This window comes from Pseudorca crassidens, chromosome 4, assembly GCF_039906515.1.
Source record: "Pseudorca crassidens isolate mPseCra1 chromosome 4, mPseCra1.hap1, whole genome shotgun sequence".
Lineage (NCBI taxonomy): Eukaryota > Metazoa > Chordata > Mammalia > Artiodactyla > Delphinidae > Pseudorca > Pseudorca crassidens.
In genome coordinates, this window is record NC_090299.1 from 138235566 (window position 1) to 138256040 (window position 20475).

The following is a 20475-nucleotide window of genomic DNA, read 5'->3' on the forward strand; positions in this document are numbered from 1 at the left end:
AGGGCAGACAGGAACGCAAGTTTTCCTTGGTCTCTTTTCTGCTTCTACGTGTACATGCTCTACCCACAGCACCCCAGTCTGTTCTAGCATAAGGGAGACTGAAGCTGACAGAAATCACTGTGTCCAACACCCGATTTCTGGGGAAGAGAGACTCTGGCTCAGCTTCATATTTAATTACTGACCTTTCCTGAGACGCAGCCCACCCTAGTCTGCTCCTCAGTCTAGAGAGAGGGTTGGGAGGGAGTGGGCCCTCTTTGGCATATGTGGCTGCAGGGTCTTACCCTTGAGGGTAGGGGACAGTTTTCAGAAAAAGGGGCATGTAGATGGAGAAGTTGTCCCCATCGATATTGCTGATAATTTATATCCCACATTCTTCCAAAAAGATTCTATTGTTAAAAATGGATATAATGGAACCAAAACACATCACAGAGGATATAAAATAAAAACAAGGAGTGATAAGGTTAGGGAGAGGGACGATGCATCAGAAGAGAGGCTTGCGTACCAAAAAAAAAAAAAAAGCCCTGATGGGGGGACACTTATTGTAATGTGGGATTTCAGGATTCGTAGGTTTTCAAGTTCTGGGACCAATTACACCCAGAATGCATGAACCAGATTGCTAGGATAAGAAAGAGAAAAGATGTGCGGTTAAGCCTGATCTTGGTATTCTGGCTAGAGTCTGTTTCTTCTAAATGCACGGGGATATCGTATCCACTGTTCCTGGAAGGAGCCCCCAGCCTGCGTCAGAGGAAGATGATTAATTGGAGGGCAGGTGTTAAACAGGCACATGTTCTCTGGTTAACACAGCCCCCAGCGCTCCTGGAGTCTGACCTCAGGCCACACCACTCCTATCCGATCCCGTGTGTGTAAACATCAAATTAAGGGTACATGCAGCGAGAGGTGCGCAAGTGGAGGAGAGGGTCCTGTGGTCACCGTGAACGAGGATGCTTTCTCGTCCTCGGGGTAGGCAGGACTGGAAGCAGGGTGCCACACTGACCCGTGGTGGGTCCAGGGAGGCCTGAGGATGGGGAGGGAACTAAGGCGTTGGAAGTAACAACTATTCTGGGCATGTGATTCGATTTTTGAATCTCACCCGGTCGCTTGTTGTCACACTGACCCCTGTAGCTGTTTTGTGCATTTCCTCAGGTGCCCTTAGTATCTCCATTTGACAGATGAGGGCCAGGGGGCTGTAGGAAGTCAGGAAACCCTCCAGTGCTTCCTTCTCTCTGTGGGAGAAATCACAGTCACCACCCACCATAGCCTTCAAAGCCCAGCCAGCGTGGTTCCTGTTACTCTCTGTCCTTTGCATCGGCCCTCGGGTGGCTGTTCCTCCAGTGAGCCTGTACACCTCAGCCGTAGCACCTCAGCCAGGCTGCTGTCTTGCCTGGAACACAGTCCCCCGACATCCACCAGTCAGCTCCTTCATGTCTGTCATGTTTTTGCTTATGTAGCTTTCTTAGTGGAGACTTGCTTTGTCGGCTGTGTTTCAGTGTCACACCTCCCTCCACCCTGGACCATGTTTCATTCCCCTTATGCCGTTCTCTTTTCCTGCAGTGCTTCTAAAATTGTATGTTATCTAACTCATATATGTTTCTCTTAATTGTCTTTCCCTCCCCACCTCGCCCCAACTAGAATATCAGCCCCAAGAGGAGGCACACTTGCCCGTTTTGCTTCCCAATTTATCCAGGGCCCCTAGAGGGCTGCCTGGCTCACAGTAGATGCTCAATAAATATGTGTTGAATGAATGAAGACCCTTTCCTGAGATTATAGAACCACAAAGTTCCAGAGCTGGGCTTCTGCAAGCTGTGTGTGTTCAGGCCGCTTGGAGGAGGCCGCGTGGGTGAAGTGAAGTGAGAGGTTGACCCTGGCTCAGATGGGGAATGTCCTGTTTACAAGTTCGAACTTTGTCTGCCACGCCATCTTATCACGAGGATTCCAGACAGTTTGAATGTACAAACTGGGATGCGGAGACCCAGTGGCAAAATTGAGATTGCCTTTCTGTGCATTGAATTTTCCACCAGCCCATATTTACTCCTCAGACATGGCAAGCATTATGCCAGAGACATTTTGTTCCTGCAGTCGGCCCCTGCTTGGTAGAGAGAACATGGATTTTGTTAGCAGAGGCATTTAGCACACTTGTGTGGACGGCTCCACCCCCACCTGCCCCGCCAGGCCTGGGGTGTTGTTCATACCCCTGTGTCAGAAAAACATCTTAATGAAACGTACATGTGTTGCAGGCTCAGGAAAATACATCTTTCCTAATGGCGTTCTTTCTCTTTCCTCTCTTCTGTGTCAAATGTTTTAAATGCGTCTCTCCTGTTGATTCAGGCAGAGCTTGAAATTGTTAAAAACAATGTCATCAGGATGATTAAAGAACACCCGTTCTTTCCATTGTTATTTAGGATAATATTTTCAAGATTCCAGTTAGGTGAGAAGATTAGCCTGATTTTTATTTTCCTCTATTGTGTTTACCTTGCTGCCTTGTTATTTTGAGTCTGTTCACAGGGTGCTGGGCAGATGCCATGGACGTAATTATTATTTTTGAAGCAAAAAGGATTGAAAATGTTTAAGAATCGCCTGTGAACTTTAACATACATCTATACGTAACTGCTTCCTTTTATGAATAAAAGTAGTAGGAGGTCGTAGACATGCATATGGATTTTAAATAATTTATGTTTAAAAAGTATACAAGCTGAAACTTGTTTCCAAGAGAATTCACACAGCAGCCAAAATACCCATGAAAGAAAACTGTCCTTCAGAAATGCTGCTAGATCTCAAGCTAGTTACAAAATTGACACCCGAGAGTTATTTCTGTCAGAGGACATAAGATGGATTTAGAAGAGCCAGAGTCCCCATGTAGAAGATGCCAGAAACACAGGCATTATCCTTATATCTCCCTCTCCTTCACCCGTACCCCCACCCCTTCGCCATATCCAGGTATCATCGAAAACGTCAGTTTTACGTCTAAATACTCTTAATTCCATGTGCTTCTCCAGCATATTTCAGTCCAGGACACAGTCGGGTCTTGTCTGCATGACCAGAGTGCCCTCCTTCTAGCTGCTGTGCATCTACTCTGAACTCTCTTCCAGTCTTTTCTGCAACTCAGATCATTTTTCCAAAGCTCAAATCTAATAAAGACCTGCCTTCTCACCCCACCTCAGCCGACTACGTATGTATGGCCCTGAATACCTTCCCGTCACTCTTACGGTGATGACTGAATTCCTTAGTGTGGTTTAGGAGGCCCTGCATGGGCTGGTCCTGCTTGCATCTCTCATTGCAAACCTGCCATACCTTCCCTCGTTCTCCCATTCTCTGTGCACCAGCCATACCGGTCACTTTTTAGACCCCTTTACTTGCTGTGCTTCTCCCACCACAGGGCCTTTGTACATTCTCTTCTCGCTGCCTGAAACTTTCTTCCTTCCTTTCTTTGCCAGTTAACATCATCTCATCTTGCAGACCCCAGTTCCTACATCCTTTACTTAGGGAAGCCTTCCTGGACCTCTCTCTAGGTCAAATCTCCCTCTTATGGTTTGTATCGGCCTTATTTTTTTCTCCTTTAGAGCACCATCAAGGGTGGTTTTGCCTTTTACACTTTATTTGATTAAAATGTATCTTTTTTTGGGTAAACATTCAAAAAGGTATTGTATTTTGAATAGGCGATACATTAAAATGGTTCAAAATTCAGAAGACCCAACAGGGTTCTTAGGAAGAGCCTTCCTCTTCTCCCACCCCCACCCCCTGCCCCAGTTCTCTTTCCCTTCCCCCCAGAAATCTGTTTTCTTACCTCCATTTATCCCAAGACAAAAGCAGTGCCTAGCACAAAGTAGGAACTCGAGAATATTTGTGGAAGGTTGTAGATAGATGGATAAATGGCTTCTTGAAGTACCCATTTTTGTACCAGTTAGAATGGAGCACTGATCCATTTCTAATAAGCTGGAGGCTCAGCAGGGGTGAAAACAACAGATTGAGGAAGAGATTTTCTGTTTGTAGGCCTCAGGGAAAAGGGGGCAGATGTGGCCCTCCCGGCAGAGAAGCCCCGGCACCCTAGTCACATCCTAGGGCCATTTTCCTCTCCAGCTTTTCCTGAGGATCAGCTCTGCTGGCTCTTGTCCTGCCAAGCCTGGCAGGCTTCCATCAGCATTCCACTCTCTGTTTCTACCCAGTGCCGTCCTTGCTCCCAGTCAGGAAAACATACCTTTGCCTTGAACACCTAGAAATTAAAGAAGTGATTTTGAGTCTTAGGACGTGAGTTTCAGTATAGTTCTCCAGCCCTTATTTGGCTGGACAGAGATTTTATGCACATTAGCAAAGTACTGTAATGGTTTTGAGTTTGGACTGAGAAGTCATGTTTCCTGAGCAACCCAGCTCAGGTGCCTGTGTAATCTTGGAAGACTTACTCCATGTTTCTAAGTCTGAGTTTTCTTTTCTGTAGAATGGGGATAATACTACTACTACTGCATGGGATCATTGTGGGACACTTCAGAACAGTGTTTTCCAATAATAATATAGTGCAGGCCACATATATAATTTATATGTTCCAGTGGCTGTAGTTTAAAAATTATGTATAAAATAAATATGCTTCAGGGGTCTATTACACAGCACAGGGAAATATAGCCATTATTTTGTAACTTTAAATGGAGTATAATCTATAAAAATATTGAACCACTATGTTGTACCCCTGAAACTAATACGATATTTTAAGTCAACTATACTTCAATTAAAAAAAAGTAAAATGAAATAAGTGAAATTAATTTAAATATATTTATTAACCCAATATATCCAAAGTATTATCATTTCAACATGTAATCAAAAATAAAACAACTGTAATATTACTCAGCCATAAAAAAGAATGAAATAATGCCATTGGCAGCAACATGGACGGACCTAGAGATTTTCATCCTAAGTGAAATAAGTCAGAGAAAGACAAATATCATATGATATCACTCATATGCTTTATATGTGGAATCTAAACAAGTGATACAAATGAACTTATTTGCAAAACAGAAATAGACTCACAGAAGTAGAAAACAAACTTATAGGTACCAAAAAGGAAAGGGGGGGAGGGATAAATTAGGAGTTTGGGATTAACAGATGTACACTACTGTATATACAATAAACAACAAGGACCTACTGTATAGCCCAGGGAATTCTACTCAATACTCTGTAATGACCTGTATGGGAAAAGAATCTGAAAAAGAGTGGATATATGTATAACTGATTCACTTTGCTGTCCACTTGAAACTAACATAAGATTGTAAAGCAACTATACTTCAATTAAAAATAAACAGTGGTTCATGAGATTTTTTACATTCTTTTTATTCATATTAAGTGTTTTAAATCCAGTGTATATTTGACACCTACTAGCACATCTCGGTTTGAGCTAAGCACCTTTCAGGTGCCCAGTAGCTCGGGCCTGCTGTATTAGGCAGTGCTCTTTTAGCTCACTCTTATAAAACACAATACTTAGCACGGTGCTTAGTTCATACTTCGCATTCGACAAATGTTGGCAAAATTAATATTCATTTAAAATCATCAAAAACTGGGTAGACTAACATTTGACTGCATGTTTGCATATATTGCCACGTGGGAAGACGCCTCAGATCTGGTTATTTCTGTTTCAGAGGGATAAAGAGCTGACTTTAATGTTCTTGGCTGTTCCCTGTAAGTGGCCTCTGGGTTTCAGAATGAGGTCAGTTTGGGGGTTTATGGTTGCCTTTTCTTTGGGAGGTGGGAAAGGGGAAACTCAGTGTGCTTCAAGCGCTGCGTGCCTGTCTCTGTTTTTTTGGCTCTTCTCTGTTTAATTATTTGGCGCTGGAACAACTTGATTTTAAAGCAAAACATATGGGCTGAGAGTAATTGGGAGGACGTTTACTGGTGATGGAGCGGCAAAGGTATGTACGGGTTTAGGCCCTGGCCCTGCGGCACTCACTTAGCTATTGACGGCTTTCCTGGACTTCAGATTCAGTGTTCTTTCTTCAAATTCTCAAACCTTGTTTGGAAAGTCACAGTTAAGGTGGGAAATACTGGAGCAAGATTATAAAGGAAATTGTGAGTCTTCTTTAGGTCCTGATTTTTTTCTCTTCTTTGATGAAAACTTGGTTTCCAATCTGTTTATATATGATTTGGGAAAGAAAAAGGTTTTCCAAAGTGCCAGGAAGAGAGAGGAGAACTCCGCACAAAGAGGAGAAAGTTGACCCCCCGCTGAAGTTTTCTGTTTTCCGCTTTACTCCACTGATGACACCAGCACGGGGAACGTCTGTTCTACAACCAGTTCTTAATGTGAAGGCAAGGTTTTCATCTCTTTTTACCTCCTCAACTTCCCTTTGCTTCCTGGGGAGGGAATATATGATACCCATGTCACATCCCCTATAATTCTAACCTGAATGCCTCCACTTTCTGTCCCATAGGGGAAAAGGGGGATGTGTCAAAACTGGTAAGAACACATACGTTGATGTTTAGACTCATCTCGGTTCAAATCTCTGCTTTTCCACTAGGAAGCTGTGTGCCTTTGAGCGGAGTAAACTCTCTCAGCCTCATGTGTCTCATTCTTAAAAAGGGGTTAATAATAGTGCCTATTTCAGAACAAAATTATTGTGACGCTTAAGAGAGACACGACATACAAAGCACTAAGCAGAGTGCCTGGAAAGTAATAGAGAAGTTTAATGTTAGCGATGAGGCGGGGGCCCTCAGCAATGATACGTTCACCCTCTTCGACGGCAAGAGGGACAGTGGACCACTGCGTCCTCTGCCACAACATCTCACCCATTGCTTGAGGCGACACTGTGATTAAATACTGCATCAGGGAAGTGACCGAACCTTTGTCCACAAAGAGCTTTAGCATCAGAACGTCTTGCATTTCACTGGGCTGAGTTTGATGTCAGTGTGGAAGTCAAGCGCTCCATGTCTTCTAAGGTCTGAAGGGCTCCTGTGTATGCACTTGTCCCTTGTTACCCTACTGTGCCTAGGACCTATGAATATGAGAGTGACGTGCTGAATTGCTTTATCTGTGTATACAGAGTGCCCCAAACCTTTTGAGTCATTTGGAGGACTGGTGCATTTGTGGCTTCAGATCAGAACTGTAAAGCAAAATAGCATGCTGGCCTGGGCAGTGGAGGGGCTGAGCGTAGTGGGCTTTTTTGCTGGGATGTTGAAGACAGATTTTTCTGAACACTTTTCAAACCTCTATGAGCAAGGGTAGGAAAAAAGGGGTCCTCGGTTTTTGCTAAATCAAGGACACATTGCTGAGCTTTTCTGTGTAGGGACTCAGAAGGCATCGAATGCTATCTCACTGCGGTGTCAGATAATTGTCCGGGGATTTGGCAAGTTCTGCTTTTAAAAACACCACCACCTTTTCAGAGCGGTCATTCCTTGGTGTTTTTTGCAGTCCCCTCTTTTCCCTCTCTGCTCCTGCTGTTTTCCCAGCCCTTTCGGATTTATTAGCCTTGCCTACAAAGTGTCAGTAACTCCCCGCTGCGAATGGCTGAGACCTCGCCAGGTGGACCCGTCTCAGATTCCCCTGAAACTGGAGAGAGTAGCCACCCTCACTCTTGTTTTCTCCACGCCCCCCTCTCAGTGGACAGCTTCCCTGACACTTAACTTGATCAAGATGTTAGTAAAATAAACAGCTGCCGTGAGGCTGAAACTGCTTGTCAACCTGCCCACCCTCTTTTCACTTCACTGTTTGGAGAGGAAACTCAGAGCTGCTGTTGATAATAAAGAAGAGAACTAAGATGTGTCTTTTTCTTCGTGGTCAGTTACACCCAGTCTTGATCACTGAGCTCTTAGTGGGTGGACCACCCTGTGCAATGTGTCACCAAACCTGTGAAACTCTGATTATGAGACACACCATTATTTTAGGTACGATCAAGGGAAGAAAAGCAGACCATGAGACATCATGGCTTTTAAGACACATCCCGATTTCAGAGATGTTAAAATGTGGTGGAAAATGTGTATCAGAGGAGGTGGAGGACAGTGAGAACTAATTCAAATGGACCGTCCCCCTGGTTACTGACGGCTCCCCTCCGCAGCCGCATCTCAGTGCAGCTGATGAGGGAGTCTGTGTGTTTTTCAACTCAGTCTCAGGGGTTATTTGTGTACTCTGTGTTATGCATGAAGTTATAGCACTGAGTTGAGACCAGGCCGAGTCACGGAAGCCCTCTCAACTGCAATATAAGTATTTTAAGTTTCCGACAAACAGAAGAATCCAGGTGTTTTCTTTGGGTCACCCTGGACTTGATAAGGTTCACGTTCCCTTTTATTTATTTAGTTAGTTAGTTGCACCGGGTCTTAGTTGTGGCAGGTGGGCTCTTTAGTTGTGGCATGCGTGTGGGGTCTAGTTCCCTGACCAGGGATTGAACCCGGGCCCCCCTGCATCGGGAGCGTGGAGTCTTATCCACTGCGCCACCAGAGAGGTCCCTCACGTTCCCTTTTGAAGGAGTGATAAAGAGCTTGCTGAGGGACATTGGGGGCTTCGGCGTGCCCTCCCTGCCCCGGCCCACTCATGGTGGCATGATGGCGAGGAGAGAATCTCCAGCTCCTCTAAATTCATGGCCCTACTTATCCATTTGCTAGTGAACATCGTGCTCAGATTTACTCACTGTTTCCTCTCCTATCCAAAAGGCAGCGTTAAACATTATTGATGACTTTAATTTTACTCAAGATTCTACCTAATTATTCTTCTTCATGATCTGTTAAGCATTCAGCTTAATTAACAGTAAGCAGGTGCCCTTCCTCATACTGTAATAACTTTAATCAAGGGGATGATGGTATTTCTTTTCCTGTTAAAGACTGTTAGGTTTTAGAGAAAACTATTTCTCAGCAGGTAAAGTAACCAAAAAATTGATTGCAAACTTTGTACTAGTAAAAACATGGCATTTACCTTCATACTTACAACACTTTCTCCCTTTCTTTCAGTTTTTGGGAATAGCATTTCTTGGAATTGGACTGTGGGCGTGGAATGAAAAAGTAAGTTAGACATCGTTAAAATGCACACGTTTTGGTTGTAAGAAGCTGCACATTATATGCTGTCTCCTTTTCCTCTTTGACAACTGCCAAGTATATGGAAACATGGCTCTTTAATGAAAAAGTACTCTTGGAAGATAACGTCACAGTTCAAAGACTCTTTAAGAATGGAGCCTAAATTGGTCACTCGACAAGAATTTCAGTAATGCTTATAAATAATACTAAAGCACCTGTAACCTTTTTTCTCTGTTACTTTTTAAAAAACCCTTTGGAAGATTATTCAATCCATAAAAAATGGTATTTTAGCGTGAGCATTACGTGCTGAGCTGTTAGCATGCGGTATGTATGAAGGAAGCTAGATATAATTCATGTTTGAACATCAGATAAACTTATCACCGTTGCTAATGTGAACACTTGTCTGCTGATTGAAAGTTTAAAGGAATATTCAAACTTTGTAATCAAATACAGCACAGAAAGGGCTAAATCTGGCAGGAGAAGGCTGCATGAAGATACAGTGTTCTGGGTGGTTTGTCCCGTAAACAACACACTCACGACACCACTGCCCTGTGTTCATTCCTCCACTTCGCTTCCCATCCATACCTTTCAATTTTTTCTCTGCAACTCCTACTGAAGCCAAGCTGTGGAATTCAAAAATAAACACGAACTCCTTTTTGCTCCCTCCTTTGGGCGTGAGATCACTGGCAGCGTTTTATCTGTCCCGGTATTTGGCTACACAGTGAAGTTTTGTTGTCTCCCACCTGTGAGAGTGAGTGAGTGGATGGATTGCTTAAAAGTTGTAAACTAAGACATTGGCTGAAATTTCCCCAGAAGACCGTTCTCTCATCACTTTGGTATTTCACCCTCTGAGCTTGACCAAGGCCCAAAGTCAGGAGTTCCTTTGAAGTATTTCATGTACTAAGAAAGAAGAGAAAAACTACGAAAGTCCAGCAAACAAAAGCCCTTCAGACGTAGGAAGGAATTTCCACAGGTAAAACAATGTTTAGATAGACTGCGTCCAATAAGTTCAAAATAAATCCAGAGTTTTGAAATTGAACCACCCTCTGTTTATTTACGTAATACTTCTACAGAGTGTGAAAAGTTTTATGGAAAATGAACCACCTTCCAGCCACCTTAGGAGGAAGGGCGGGGATTATACGTCAAGGGAGACAAATTACGTTCCCAAAACAGAGGTAATTTTATCTCTAGAAACTGTTCTGTTGAATACTGGCCTTCTGGTTTAGGATCAGCTTCTGCCTCAATCCCCTTGCGAGCTTGGAGATTTGTATTGGTGGAATCTCGGAAATTCCACTTTTAGAAGCCCTCTGTTTGCTTCGATGACAGATCATACAGCTCTTTATAACTCTCCTTTAATCAATCCATTTCTATCAGCTCTGAAATGATGCTGGAAGGCATTATATGAACTCATTGTCTATTCTAGCAATACATAGAAAATTCATTGTTTTGAAGGTTTTTTTTTTCTCTTTGTGAAATATAATTATCCTTTTGTTTCATCAGTTGCCCCAGATGTCTCTTCTCTGATAAAATCACAAAATTCTAAAACTGGCAGTGTCATACAAATAGCAGAGCAAGGGAATGATGCGGTCTCTAGGGAGGGATGAAATAGCAGTTCCCTCTTTTGTCAGGGCCAGTGGTGTCAGCAAATGAAAGGTTTCTCTGGAGAGCTGAGGTTACTTGGCCAAGGTTACCCAGCTACTGTGTAGCAGGGCTCTGTGAGCTGGGACCAAGCGGAGGCAGCAGAGGGTAGACGACGCGCAACAGCCCAGTTTGGTGCGCGCTGGCCACGCGTCTGGGCCCTGAGCCTGAGGGTGAGGATGCAGCAGTGAGTGATGCAGAGTCCCTGCCCCGTGGGGCTTGCGTTCTAGTGGGGGCCTCGGCAGTAAGCAGTCAGCTTGCCAGGAATACGCGCGCAGGTATGGTGAGTGCCGCTGAGAAACGTCAGGTGTAGCGTAAGGGCTAGTTAGAGAGTGGTGGGGAAAGGGGTCTCTTTTAGGTAGAGTAGTTGGGAACAGCCTCCCTGAGGAGGGGGCACTGGAGCAGAGACCTGGATGAAGTTAGAGGGATCTGCATAGCACTAGGGGAACAGCATTCCAGGCAGAGGGAATAGCAAGTATGATGGCCCTGAGTCTCAGGGACTTAGCGATTCCAAGGAACAGGAAGAAGGCTGGTAGGACTGGAAGGGAGAGAGCCAGAGCAAGAAGAAGTGAGGATGTGGAAAGAGAGGCAGGCAGAGCCCGGAGCCGACAGCGTCCTGCAGAAGTTGGATGAGAGGCGGTCACCGGGGCATTTTGGTAAGGGCGTGTCCTACTCTGGCTTTTGTTTTAAGATCGCTCTGGTTGCCGTGAGGAAAAAAGAAGCACAGCTCTAGGCGGAACAGACCAGAGTTCAGATGCTGACCCCTCCATTTCCGTCGGTGTGACTTTGGGCAGCTGCACTAACTTATCTGAGATACCCTTGCCCTGTTTATGCAGGGGCCGCTCATGTCACCTCATAGGGTTGCTGTGAGGATGAAATGAGATGGCTCCCAGCACAGCGCCCGGTGTGAGGTAAATGCCCTCTGGAGACATGGTTCCCTCCCCTGGATGCATTGCTACAGTACGTCCACTCCTACATGGGGAAAGGAGCAGACGGTGGCTTTGAAAGCTGCCTCAAGTTTTAGGAGAGTTCCAGGCTCTGATCCATGGACCCGAGAACTGGCTTTGTGTTGGGGTCTCTTAAGGAGGATGTGATGTGCATTGATGGACTTGGTAACTGCAGAGGCTACTCTGTTGAAGCCCTTCGGGTTACCTTCTAAGCTAGACCAGGCCTCGGATGGGATGACGTTCTGAGGTGAACCACAGCCGGCCAAGGGCGGCAGCTGCATGCACCTGCAGGGCGGATCACACCAGCCCATGAATCAGTAAATCCCCCCAGTGGAGATGTGGTGACATTTACTTGAAAAGAGGCCTAGAGGGTAAATCCCCAAACTGGGTCACAGCTGGAAGGATCAGATTTCCTTCACAGATGGGGTTTTGCACTTCTTCGTGTGGAGTACAGAAACCTTGGAGGCAAAAGTTATTACCCCTCATACTTACTTAATACCAGGCTGGGTTTTAAACCTAGGACTGATATTACAGTTGAATATTAGACATAATAATTAAATAATTTATATTATCTAAATTCCAAATAGACTGTCGAGATGCAAAGAATGAGTGTGTCTCCAGAGGGAACTGGTTTGTGTGCAGTTTTTCAGAAATCATAGGATCTGCTGTTTTAGGAGGAACATTAACCATCGTGTAGCGTGAATCACCTCTACAACAGGCTTGGCAACTCATTCATTCAAAGAACATTTGCCGAGCACACGGCATGGGGCAGGGCTTGCGCTGGGCTCTGGGCAAGTAATTCCTCAGGGAATTGAGGGTCTAGGAAAGGCATGCATATATACATAAAACATATACACGTAGAAATAAAACAAGGCATTGCCACAATGCTAATTTGGAGTGTATAGAAGTTTAACAATTCCTTTGGCAAAGTGCTCAGACCTTCTCTCTCTCTGGGTTTCTCTTACTGTTAGAAAGACCTTCCTCCCACCCCATTAGAATCATGTCCTACTAGCCTACTAGTTTTCCTTCCTTGAATGTGGGTCTGCCCTGTTGGATCCCACAGTAAGTCCTTCTCCGTATTAGTCCTTGGTTCCTTCTGAGTTTCCAGGCTGCACATCTGCTTCTCTCTGGGTGGAGCCCTTTCATGAGCACCAGGGAGAGGGTGCTTTAGGGGCCAAAGAGGGTATGGCTGGATCATGTCCCTTCTCTCCTGTCTGCTGTCAGTGCAGCTTGCGATCACACAGTTAATCACCGAGAGTCCCAAATTGATCTCAGATCCAGCTAGGTGTCCTCCGTCCATCCCACATCTGGCTGATTTTCAGAGGCAAATGCAAGATTCCAAATTGACCCAGTTATATTCTACCTGCGTGTCTACCTGCTAAGGCCCAAAGCTGTCATCCAGCACATTCCCCGTTCCATTTAGCTTGGCTTTAGCTGTACTTTTAATCAACCTCCTCCCTCAATTCCTTCTTTGAACTCAGGCCTGCCTTTAGCTCTCTGTCCCAGTGCCACCTGGCAAATTCAGATTCAGTAGGTCTGGGGTAGACACCCCAGGGAGGCTCTCTTTTAGCAAGCCTCTTATATTGTTCTGATTGCAGTCAAGTGTAGTTATCACTGATAGAAGCCACTGATACGTTGAGCAGGCCAAGGGCAGAACCCAATGACATGTCACTAGAACTTTGCTTTGGGGTTGACACTCATTCACTTACGTGTGCCCTTGGGTGTCATTAGTCAAAGAATTTCTAGTCCATCTACTTGTCATTACATCAGACTGTCTTTCTGCATCTTGTCTTTTTCTCTGAATAACCAGCCTAGGACTTATTTCACCCTGGCGCTTTCTTATTGAAACCATATGGGTCCTGAAGCACATCATTTCCTCACCCAGGTGCCCTGAAACTCTTACCAGCAAAGCAAGGACTAAGCCATGTTTTATCATTCCTCCCTTCCAGGAACACTTGCCTCACTTGGCTTCCAAGAGATCACACACTTCTGGGTCTCCTACCTCGTAAGCACTGCCTTCTCACACTCCTTTGCAAGGTCCAGCTCGCCTCTCGGATCTCTGAATTTTGGAGAAACCCCTCTCTCTCTTCACTCTTGCTCTGGGAGCTCTCATCCAGGCTTGGAGCGTTAGGTACCATCTGTCACTGATGACTTCCAAATTTAGGTATTTGGTCCCGGCCTCATCTGAATCCCAGACTCGTCACATCCGCAAGCCTACCCAGCATCTCTGCTTAAATGCCCACCGGCCTTTGGAAGCGTAAGAATCCAAAGCAATGCTCCTGATTTCTCCCCGCAAACCTGCTCTTCCCAATTGTAGGAAATGGCAGCTCTGTCCTTTCACCCACTTGGGTGTTCGTGACACCCTTCTGTCTCTTCTTCTCATACTGTGTTCAGTCTCTCAGCAAACACCATGTGCCTACCTTGAAACTACATTGAGAATCTGATGTCTTTGTACCACCTGCACGGCTATACCTTGATCTAAGCTGCCACTTTTTGCCTGTGTTAGTGCAGAAGCCTCTGTTGTTTCCCTGCCTCTGCTGTTGTGCCTCTACTCCCACCCCAGGCCAGAGTGATTCTTTTAAATGTAAGACAGATGCTGTCATTTCTCTACTCCAAACCCTCCAGTGCACTTACTGTCTCGCTCAAAGCTGTGTGTGGTGCTCCCTCACTTCTGAGACCTTATTTCCCACACTGTGCCCTCCCCTGATGCACTGTAGCCCCCATTCATCATCTTGCTGTTCCTCTGACATCTCAGTTGGACCCACCACCCCAGGCCCTTTGCACTGCTCTTCCCCTACCTGACGTCCTTTCCTTCCTGGTCTCTGCTCAAATGTCACCTTCGTCTGTAGGTGAAGGTGAAGCAGCCACTCTCACCCCAATCCCAGCCCTTTTCCCCTCTTCCCTGTGTTTTTCCCCCTCTGTGTTTTCATAGGACTTATCACTTCTGTGCTAACAAGGATTCCCCCCGCCCCAAGAGGGACTTTTGTTTACTGCTACACTCCAGTACTTAGAACGTTAACTGGCACGTAATAGACGTTCGTGAATGAATGAGCGAAAAGGGAAGATGAAAACATTCTTTTAAACCCTGGCTCTATCACGCAGTATAGAAGTCAGTAGTCACCTCAGATCTCTAGTAAGCATGTTATCAGTTCTTACAGCCTAAAAGGAAGTAAAATTACATGTGGTTTCTGAAGTCTGATATGATAGGGGTTCAGTGTTAGAAATAGCAGATTTCTTACATCCATTAATTCTGGATATCAGGGGAAAATTTTATTTATTTCTGGCATAAAAGTGGGACTCTATATATGATTATCTTGATTCGTGGAAAAACTAGGGGTACCTTTCCTCTTCCGTTTTGCCTAATGTTTATGCCTTCCCCCACCCACTTTCGCGTGGCTTGTGGGATCTTAGTTCCCTGACCAGAGATGGAACCCGGAACCTTGGCAGGGAGAGCTTGGAGCCCTAACCACCGGACCACCAGGGAATTCCCGTGTTTACGCTTTTTACTTAATTCTCAGGTCGGGGCCAGAGGCCGAGCGACAGATCACTGACAGCCGCCAGCGAGGCGGCTGCCAGCAGAGCTATTGAGGGCTAGGGGGAGACTCGGCTCTTCCGAGTGGGAGAAGTGCGCTTCCCTGGTCCTCAGTGTGAGCTCCTGGTTCCTGTTGGGCGTCCTGCCACCGCTTCCCCAGCACCAGCCCCCTGGGCGGAGGGGGTGCCGGGCCTGGCTTGTCTGACCTGAAGACTCCTCGAGGCCAAGAGCCCGTCTCCTTCACCGCTTTATGCTCGGGTCTAGCATCGTGCCTGCTATACTGCGGATGCCGTGTTGCTTGTGACCAAGTGAATGAGAATATGCAAGAGTGCCCCCCACGGGCTCTCCCTCCCTGAGTCCCCTCTCTGCTCCTCCAACCTCCTCGCCTGGCCTGGCTCTGTCGGCAGCGGCTGGAAGGAGAGAGTGGGTGCACAGTCCTGCCCCAGGAGGCAGAATGGCAATGAGAAGAGCTCTAGCTTCTGTCGCTTTTCTCCCTGGCTGTCCTGGAGGCTTTGCGCCCTGACCACTGCCTGTAATCGTCAGTCTCACTTCAGAACCCTCCAGTTGCTTGCTGTCACGATCGTACAGTAGACTCGCCTTGGAAATACCTTCCCTGTTTTCCCAGGAAGGAGAAGTCAGACAAGGAGATTCCGTGATTCAGGCAGTTCTTAGCAGTAGCGGTCAAGGTAGCCAGAGGGAAGGTGGTAGGTGGAAGTGGCTACCGGGTCACTTAAACAGAAAAAGGCATGCCTCACCTGAGATACTACTTCAAGGAGACATTTCTGAGATGCTGAAAATACTTTCGAAGATGTCAGTTTATTACCTGAAATGTAGGAAGTTTGCATCTCTTTCTCAATTGTCCATGTAATCCCCTCAAGTTCTCTGTTGCAGCTAAAAATCTGAAAAGCAGGGTATTCCCTGGTGGCGCAGTGGTTGAGAGTCCGCCTGCCGAGGCAGGGGACACGGGTTCGTGCCCCGGTCCGGGAAGATCCCACATGCCGCGGAGCGGCTGGGCCCGTGAGCCATGGCCGCTGAGCCTGCGCGTCCGGAGCCTGTGCTCCGCAACGGGAGAGGCCACAACAATGAGAGGCCCTACGCACTGCAAAAAAAAAAAAAAAAAAAAATCTGAAAGCCACAGCTGTCGTTCAGTACCTGGAAAGTCAGCCTATGATCTGTAGGTGCTGTACCCAGTATGGTCAGCAGACACATGAAATATGTTGGAAAAACCCTTAATTCTTCACTGTTCGTATGTCCCGGTAAACTTTGCAGAGGGATTTCTCAGGAATGAAAATTCAGGGGGGTCAAAAATTGAGTGTCTTCGTTGTTTACCCTCAGATACCAGAGTCCTGCGCTCATTTTAGGCCCAAGTCCAGGCCCAGTTATTAGACAGGGCTGGATAATAAATCGAAACCCCAAACCTAACATTGCCTTAAAGTGTCCTCCCTTGCCCAGCACCGTTAGCCTTGCGCCCCTGAAGAGAGGAAGGGCTGAGGCCTTCACCCGCCCCCTGCTTCCTCCTGTCACCCCTCCCCCGGTCCCCCTGAGGTTCCTCTACCCACTTCCTGTCAGGGCATAAGTAGGGGTGGGACTTCGCCCTCTGGGCCTGACAGCTGGTAAAGGGGATGCTGCCTTGGTCTTTTGGAAGCTTCCCTGCGAGTCCCTCTGCCTGGCGGTTCCCTTCAGCTTGGTGGACATCCCTGTTCCCCGTGGCCGCCTTGCACCCCTGCCCAGACGTGCCGTCCACCAGCTCCTCTCAAATCTGCTTCTCGGGTCTCTTCTCACCCCAAGCTGCCTGCCCTGTGCTGCCGTCATCTTTTCTCCTGGGCACGCTCGTCTGGGGGTGAGGCCAGTCCCACCGGGACAGCCCTTGTCTGCCCTGCAGCCCTCCTCAACCCCAGATTTCCGGGGCAGGGGTTAGACCTCAAGCCACAGCCTCCTTCCCGGGCAGAATCAGGCCCTCCTTGTGGTGTCTCAGAGCTTCCTCAGGGGTCCCCTTGAAACTTCCTTACTAGGTTTTGAATCAAAAGAATCCTGCTCCCCTACCCAGGAAGGAGAGTCACACAGCACAGCGACTGCTTTCTCTGGAGAAATCTCAATTCCCTCACCCACTTCTTATCCACTTGGTTTCACTGAGACATGCAAGAGAAGGAAGTCTTTGCCTGTGTGTGTGTGTGTGTGTGTGTGTGTGTGTGTGTGTGTGTGTGTGTGTGTGTGTGTGTGTGTAGGGGGAGGTTGTTTCCTACTCACTTTGGTTTTCAGATTGTTATCAGTAAAGTCTGAGGTGTGACTATCATTCTAACATCACGTTTCATATTTTTCTTAACATTTTAGAAACAAACACATGATGTTACATTGAAAACAAGAATCGGCTTGCCCACTGCTGCTGTCTCTCTTCAGACAGTAGAGCATCGTGGTTAAAACACTGCTCTGGGGTCAGGTGGCAGGGCTCAAAGCCCCTGCTCTGCCACTTTCTCACCTGGGTCACCTGGCAAGTTACTCCATCGCTGGGTCTGTGTCCTGCCGTGGATAGTAGCCGTACCTGGAAGGTTTACTGTGAGGGGGAAATAATGCAGGTAGCCCCGTGCCTGGCAGAGTCCGTGCTCAGTAGGGGAGCTCTTACGTGGCTTTCGTCCCAGCGTTCAGCATCTCTCGCCTGCGTCACCATGGAACCTAGCGGCTCCTTAGCTGCTAGCAGCTGTAGCAGGTGTAAGTTTCCTTAGCACCTACCCGCTGCCCAAGGAGTAAGCTTTCTAAATGCACAAATGACCCTCCTCTGCTCAAAAGGCCTTCAGATTCAAACACTGCCCCGCTCCACCAACCTCTGTCTCCTCTCACCACTTGTCACACTCACAGGTAGACCTCTCGGTGGGCCTGGTCCTGCCGCTTTGTCTCTGTACTTGCTGACGTGACCTTCTGCCCCTCCTGTCTACACCCCCATAACACACACTGCTAATACCTCTGCCCAGCGCACTCCGGCTAACTTGTCTTCCCTCTAGACTAACTCCTGACGGTGTCACCATACGTTTTCTCCGAATACGCATGACTAGCACAGCACCCGGCACCTCTCAGGTGATTCCTGTTTGCTCAGGATCTGAATGAGTTGTGTATCTCTGAAGCCCTAGAATACAGTGATCACCTGCCACTAGGCTAGACTTTTTTTTTTTTTTTCGCCTTAGTTGCAGGGCCACCGTGATCAGAGCCTCTATTACATATTTCAGTTTAAACTTTTTACTCAGGAATATTCCTGGGTATGTCTCTCATCTTCTGAACGTGCAAATGAAATATCTGGAGAGTGGCTAGGAACACGCTGGATTTCTGAAAAGCGACACTTTTGCAAGTGGCTGTTTCGTTGTTCAGAGAGGCAGTCACTCCCACCAGGGTGGTGATGGTAGTTTCCCGGCCTGAGAGTGGTACCAGCGAGGGGACTTGGTGCAGCTGTCCTCCCCGGTGGCTGCTTGATTGCAGGAGTCTATGGAGCCCTGAGATACGACTACCCCTCCTTTTCTTTCTCACCACAAAAGCAGGCCGTGGCCGTTTTTTATCTGCAAGAAGGGATTACTTCAATCTCACCGATGACCTTTTCTGACAAGATAAAAATGGAAAACCACACATCTTGAAAGCGTCCGGTCTTCCTTTAACCTTACATCTCTTTGCCAGGCCACGAGTTATGCTGCCCCTACACCCTCACATCTCCCTGAACTCAGGTCCCAGCGAGCCCCCATTCCTCTGTGTCCTCTCTCTGGATCCTGCAGGAATTCCTTAGATACATGGGTGTTTTGGAGTTTGCAGTGTGGCTTTGCCCTGTAACATTCCTTGAGGATCTCTGATGAATTGTTAAGGGGCACGTTTCCCTGTGCCCCTGTGTCCCAGCTTGGACTTCCTGTGGACATTGTTTCAAAACCCATCGCCAGCTCTCCAGGGCCATCCTCTCTGAGTAGCTCATTTTCTTGAAAATGTCCTGTCTCGTCATTCTTTCTCAGGTAGGGAAATGCTTCTCCCCCTCTTACTCTAGGAAAAGTGTTGCCAGTTTCACCCAGGAGTAGTTTAGGGAGGGTGGGTGAGTCAGGGCCCAGGGTCATAAATCTCCAAGGGGTCCATCTGGCCTGGCTTTGGGTGCACATTCCATTTGCCTGTCTCTCTGTTTCTTATCCAGCAGTTGGAAGGAATGCGCCTGTATATGCCAAAGCAGAAGAGTCCCAGACTTTAGGGGCTTATTAATGCTATTTTTGCATTTCTTTGCTGAGTTGAGAGAGAAGAGACTGAAGCTTGCCAGGTGGCACACAGAGGCTGCTCTGTGCTGGTGGGGAAAACCACAGACACTCCTGAGGTTTATTGGTTTGAAACCCTTCTGGAGTTTTGCTTGCGTTTTCATTTCTGCATGTGTGTAAAAACCTCTTCCGAGAAGAAATAGTGATGCTCAGAATATAGTCTTTTATCGCCGAACCCTGGGGAGGGGCTGCTTAAATTCCAGAGACTGTTGAATGAACGAGGTGCTGATGGGGAGATGGAGGGTGGAGGGTGGAGTCATATCCTTACTGAGACTTACCATGTTCATCAGACCATTGGAGGACGAGATCTCGAAGGCAATGGGACATGGTTTAGTAACTGGGAAGTCGTTCAGGAGCCATGAATCTTCAGCGACCAGCGTGCGCAGTCAGCTACTTGGCAGCGGTGGTATCCCTGGCCTGGTTCAGTGTGCAGCATCCCGGCCACGTGGCTGCCGGCTGCTGGGCATGCTCTCCGCTACTGGCTGACTTCTCACTGCTCCTTTCTCCGCTGCGCTGCTTCTGTGTACTCTCAGCTTCCACCCCCTCATGGCCTCTGCCTACTCCTGGCTTTTGCTTACTCATGGCCTCTTCCTTCTGCCTTTACTCTGAGTGCCTTTTAGGTGACTTCCAGTTTCTCAAGAAAGAAGATTGATTGGCACGTCGGTTCCTGCCACCTCCTTTAGACATGATCATCCAGTGTGGCCACGGAGCTTCTTAGAAGGGGGTCAGGCAGGGCAAGTGCCAAAGCAGAATGGATTCCTCTCCAAAGCCGTTGGGTTAGAAGCCCCTCCAGTGTGCTTTCTGTAGCATCTGATGTCTTCCTCTTGGTCCAGTATAGTCGTGATGATAATGACGATGTTGATAAACTTTGATTGAATTCTCGTTATGTGCCAAAGACAGCATAGTGTTTGGATTTAACTTAGATTATTTCCTACATCCTCATGATAACCTTATGATGTAGGGTACCATTTCATAGATGTGGAAATTGAGGCTTAGGCAGGTTTGGTAGCTTAACCGAGATCACACAGGTAATAGGTAGTGGAACTGAGATTCAAGACAAGGTAGTCTGTATTGCGATGTCCCGTCTGTCTGTCTGCCCTACATCTAGCCCTTGTCC

The 20475-nt window shown here is 47.1% G+C and overlaps 1 protein-coding gene across 3 annotated transcripts in view; it reads left to right on the forward strand.

Annotated features, from left to right (window-relative positions):
- Positions 1-20475, forward strand: part of TSPAN5 (tetraspanin 5) — a 174970-nt gene that overhangs the window by 134943 nt on the left and 19552 nt on the right. For 2 of the 3 annotated variants that reach the window (XM_067736908.1, XM_067736910.1), the window contains exon 2: positions 8911-8961. The exons of the other annotated variant lie outside the window; for it this stretch is intronic. In XM_067736908.1, the coding sequence (XP_067593009.1) occupies positions 8911-8961 (51 nt within the window). The remainder of the gene's footprint in view (positions 1-8910; positions 8962-20475) is intronic. 3 annotated transcript variants of the gene reach the window in all.